A 5,290-nucleotide genomic window follows, 5' to 3' on the forward strand; every position below is an offset into this window, starting at 1 on the left:
TCGGCTATTTTTGAATTTCTCCCCATTTTCTGCCGTCTCAAAGGGATTTGGGGTCCTAAGGAATTTTCTCCTTTAAAAGTTTTAACTAATACACACTAGGAAAAATTCTACACTATTAGCCTAGTTTTACTTGTTGTAACAAATTATTTATCATGTAGGTTACTAATCTCAACTAGCCATAAAAGTAACTCCCTTTGTTTCAAAAAGACCGGCACTATTACTATTTGGAAAGTCTACGAGTTTGTTTTTTGACCATGTTTTTTCTTAAATATTTTGTAAATATTTTGAATTATGCATTAATATGACTTATAATACTTTTTATGTAGTTTTCGAAAATATCAATTTTATTTTCAAAAGCTTGAAGAGTCTGTCCAAATTCACAGTCAAAGTTAAGTGGTTTGACCCTAAGTTTTATATGCTGATCTTTACACTATCGTACTATAATTTATAACAAGCTATTAATCTATTTTCAGAGTTACCTTATTAGATTAGATATGAAGAGTTACCTATTGTCATGAGTCAATTTTACTTCATGGTGCAAAAAAGTTATTCATCGTCGCCCGTGTACAAAATTTAAATTCAAAACTTCTATATTGTAATGTATATTAGTGCAAGTGAGATGACCTCGGGTTGTCCATATAAAAATGGGCTGATTAAACTATTTTCCTAATAAAGAAGAGGTAAGAGAATAATCATATAGAGAGATAGAGATTCAATATTTGATCCGTTTGTTTAGATTTGAAGAGAGTGTACATTCTTCCAAGGTCATAAATTCACAGATTTTAATTCCATTTAGTGTATGAATGTCACATGTTATGCTACTTATGATTCCCAATATGGTGTAGTAGTAGTAGTACTAGTATCATCTTAATTTCTTTTCCCGACTAGCTGTGACCTCTGAGCAGTGCCGGAAATCGTCAATTTCCGACCATATATATAGGCGAATTTATGCAATGATGTCTGCTTCAAGCTGCAGTGCTCCATTGTTAATATTTCCAGCCTTTCTGTTTCTTTTCTTGGTCTACTTCTCCCAATTAAATCATTCCTCTTTCTCAAAAACACCTCCCTTAAACAACAAAATCTTACATGACAATCAACAAGTAGCCCTCATTCAAGAAAATATTCATGCTAAGGTACAATTTTATCATGCATAATTCACTTGGGATACACTACTACTATATGGTTTACTACTTTTTTTTATCAACCATATATATATATCTTCCCCATTTCTCTTTGCATGAACAGAAGAGCAGTGTAGAGAAAATTGAAGAAGATTTAGCCAGAGCAAGAGCAGCAATTCAGCGAGCTATTCGTTCGAAAAACTATACTTCTTACAAAGAAGAACAGAGGTTCATTCCAAGTGGTTCTATCTATAGAAACTCATATGCCTTTCACCAGTTAAGTTTTGTTTATTTTGTTCAATTTTAATTGCAACTGGATGTTTAAATGAAATTTTTGAGTCTTGAAAATTGATAATCATGCATGTCCAAATGTTGAATATCAAGTTAAGAGTTGATATAAATGAATTCAAATAATATAATTATATATGCAGGAGTTACATAGAGATGATGAAGAGATTTAAGGTGTGGACATACAAAGAAGGAGATTTACCAATGGTACACAATGGACCCATGAAAGAGATATATGCAATAGAAGGTCACTTCATTGGTGAAATGGAGACTGAAAAAACACCTAATTTCTTGGCTTCCCATCCTGATGAAGCTCATGCCTTCTTTATACCAATCAGTGTTGCCTATATTGTTCAATTTCTTTTCATTCCAGGCACCAATCATATTTTTCGAGCAAAGTTGCAAAGGGTCGTTGAGGATTACATTCATGTTATTTCTAACAAGTATCCTTATTGGAATAGAAGCAATGGTGCTGACCATTTCATTCTTTCTTGCCATGATTGGGTACGTACATACCTATTTTTCATTTATCTCAATTATATACAGGAGTGACAAACGGGCAGGTCGGGTCGGGTCGGATATGGTTCGGATAAAAAATGGGTAATAAACACGGATAAATTATTCGACCCGACTCATAACTTTTTGAATATGATCATTTTTGGGAGAATTACTAGTATCCCAAACTTGAGGAACTCCTAATTTGAGGCTTTACAAATATAAAAGTTAAACTCATTGGTTATCCATTGATTACCTATTGGTTTCTAAATGGATAATATGGTTCTTATCCATATTTGACTCGTTTTTAAAAAGTTCATTATCCTTCTTGGAGTGTACATATTCCACCGCTAATTATATATATATATATATATATATATATATATATATATATATATATATATATATATATATATATATATATATATATCCATTCATTATCCATTTTCTAAATGGATAATATGGTTCTTATCCATATTTGACTCGTTTTTAAAAAGTTCATTATCCTTCTTGGAGTGTACTATATATATATATATATATATATATATATATATATATATATATATATATATATATATATATATATGTGTGTGTGTGTGTGTGTGTGTGTGTGTGTGTGTGTGTGTGTGTGTGTGTGTGCCCAGCAGTTCCAGTTAGAGTTCAGGCACCAGAGATTTCCAGTGGAAATCCAAAGCTGTTCAAGAACTTGATCAGAGTGTTATGCAATGCGAATACCTCAGAAGGATTTCAACCCAAAAGAGATATCTCATTGCCTGAGGTTTATGGATTAGCCAACACTCTTAATCTTGCACCCCCTGACTTAGGTTTACACCCAACCAATCGCCCAATTCTTGCATTTTTTGCTGGTGGAGCACACGGCTACATAAGACAAAAATTGCTTCAACACTGGAGAGGCAAAGACGACGAAATTCGCGTCCACGAGTACCTCCCAGAGGGTCAAAATTACACATATTTAATGGGTCAAACCAAGTTTTGCTTAGCTCCAAGTGGATATGAAGTTGCAAGTCCAAGAATCACTGAATCGATTTATGCAGGATGCATTCCTGTCATAATTTCAGATCACTATTCCTTGCCATTTAGTGATGTTCTTGACTGGAGTCAATTTTCCATTAGTGTTCCAGTTGACAAAATCCCAGAATTAAAGACAATCTTGAAAGGTGTTTCTCGTGGTAAGTACTTGAAAATGCAGAAAAGAGTGAGAAGATTGCAAAGGCATTTCAAAGTGCACCGCCCAGCTCAGCCCTTTGATGCAATCTACACTGTGCTTCACTCAGTGTGGTTAAGGCGACTCAATCTTAGACTAGCTACCTGATCAAATTTCTTCATTATAATGTTTATACTCTTCATATTTTTATCTACCATAAGCAATTAAATTTATTATACTATCCGTATATATAATTTACATTGGATGAAACGGGTTCAAATGAAATTAAATGAATATGGAGAGTTCGTATCCTAATTTGAGATTGACGAATTGTAATAATTGTTAGTGTATAATTTAAATCCTTTCAATTTAAATACGATAATATTCATTAATAAGATTTATGAAACGCGTAGGTATAATATTTATCTTTTCTGGTGGCAGTATTCAGAGGCGGAACCAGGATTTCAAGCTTATGAGTTCGGGATTCTAATCGTTTTAAGTTTCTGGGTTCTAACTTAATAATTTATACATAATAGTACGCTAGAGAAAGAGGCTCTGGCGATTTTGTGATCCTAGAGAGAGAAAGCTCGCGATTTTGCTGCCATGGCCAATCTGGCCGGCGGCCAGCCCTCTTCTCCGGCCGGTCAGCCCCCTCCCATCATCGCCCAGCCCTCCACGACCACTAACAACAATCCCCAGCCCTTAGACTACTCTAAAATCCTTAAACCATCAACTATGAATAGTGCCATGCAGAAACATGTTTCCTCTGTTGAACCAATTCCATTGCGTCGAGCAGCTTTTGTCAATGGACAACCAATGGTGAAGTTTACGGAGGCAGAAGTTGATAGAATGAACGTGATTGAAGGTATCCAATATGCTGTGGTTGGAAAAATCGCGTATGGATGGCCAGATTTGAACGAGATTCGTCGCATTGTCCCATTACAATGTGGAATTAAGGGAGATTGTAGCATTGGTTACATGAGAGACATACATATCCTTATACGTATGACTTTGTGGCAGGACATTATTGATTTTTCGTCGAAAGGTGATCAATATGTCAAAGACAAGAATGGACATGAATATCAAATCCGACCTCTCATATATGATGTGAAATTTAAGGCAGGAGAGGAGACTCCAATGGCTATGGCTTGGATTTCCTTTCCAGGTTTGTTACCTACTTATTTTGTGAAAGAGTGTCTTTTATCTCTTGCTTCAGCTGTTGGAAAGCCTTTACACTTGGACATGGCTACAATCAATAAGACTAGACCTAGTTGTGCTAGGGTCAAGTTCTCGTCGACTTGTTAGCTGATCATCCTAAGAAGGTGAGAATGGACATTGTTAATGAAGCTTCAGGTGAAATAAGAACTGAATGGGTTAGCATCAAGTATGATATGTTGCCCAAATATTGCAAGGAATGTAGATTACAAGGGCATGATGAATTTGAATGCTGGAGAATTCATCCGGAATTATCCCCTTATGATCAAGGCAAGCAGACTGTGGAAAGTAGCAAGGAGCAGTCTAAGGTTCATCATAATCAACCTTTGTTGATTCTATCAAGCGGGAGAGTAGTAGGTAATGTGAATCCAGTTGGAGAGCAATGGAAGGAAGTGAGGGACAATCGTGTGAAGAAGAATGGAAATCAAGTTGTTACAAGGAAAGAAATAGTTCCAGTTGATCAAGGTAATGGGCAGCAAGTACAAAGATCTGTTAATCTTATTTAAAATGATGGTGCATCAATGCAGGAAATTGGGCAAGCTAATGGTAATAGTCAGCAAAGCAATGATAATGGAAGAAGGCAAATTGTTCCAGTTAATGCAGACCAACAAATTCAAACAGCAAACAAGTTTGCAGCCTTACAAGTGGAAGAACAAAATAATGAAGGTAATCAATTAGTAGTGGTAGAGGATACTATTGTGCAGAAATCACCTGTCCATAATGAGTTAAATCCAGCTGCTGCAGTTTTTACTCCTAAGTCTACTGGAGTAGTATCATCAAAGAGAGGCAATGCAACTAATTCTAATGGGGGAGGAAGTATAGTTAAGGCAGTAGCAGATAGAGTTAAAGAATCTACAGCTCAATGGGTACATAGAACTTTCCCAATCACAAATGTTACCACACATCAATCTTGCCAAGAAATCCCATTTCAATCTCTGGATACAAGTGTGATCCCTGAGCAAGAAAATCTAAAGGATAATGTGGATTTTATTGGAGATAGATTATG

General features: G+C 35.5%; 1 protein-coding gene across 1 annotated transcript; it reads left to right on the forward strand.

Moving 5' to 3' along the window:
• Positions 1-666: 666 nt before the first annotated feature.
• On the forward strand, positions 667-3,337 carry LOC107830402 (putative glycosyltransferase At3g42180). Its single transcript, XM_016657947.2, has 4 exons — positions 667-1,133; positions 1,246-1,397; positions 1,553-1,913; positions 2,569-3,337. Exons 1-4 carry the CDS (start codon positions 954-956, stop codon positions 3,235-3,237), a joined length of 1,362 nt encoding a protein of 453 aa, XP_016513433.1. The 5' UTR covers positions 667-953; the 3' UTR covers positions 3,238-3,337.
• The last annotated feature ends 1,953 nt before the right edge of the window (positions 3,338-5,290 follow it).

The sequence above is a fragment of the Nicotiana tabacum genome, chromosome 8 (assembly GCF_000715075.1).
Source record: "Nicotiana tabacum cultivar K326 chromosome 8, ASM71507v2, whole genome shotgun sequence".
In the NCBI taxonomy this organism is placed as follows: Eukaryota; Viridiplantae; Streptophyta; class Magnoliopsida; order Solanales; family Solanaceae; genus Nicotiana; species Nicotiana tabacum.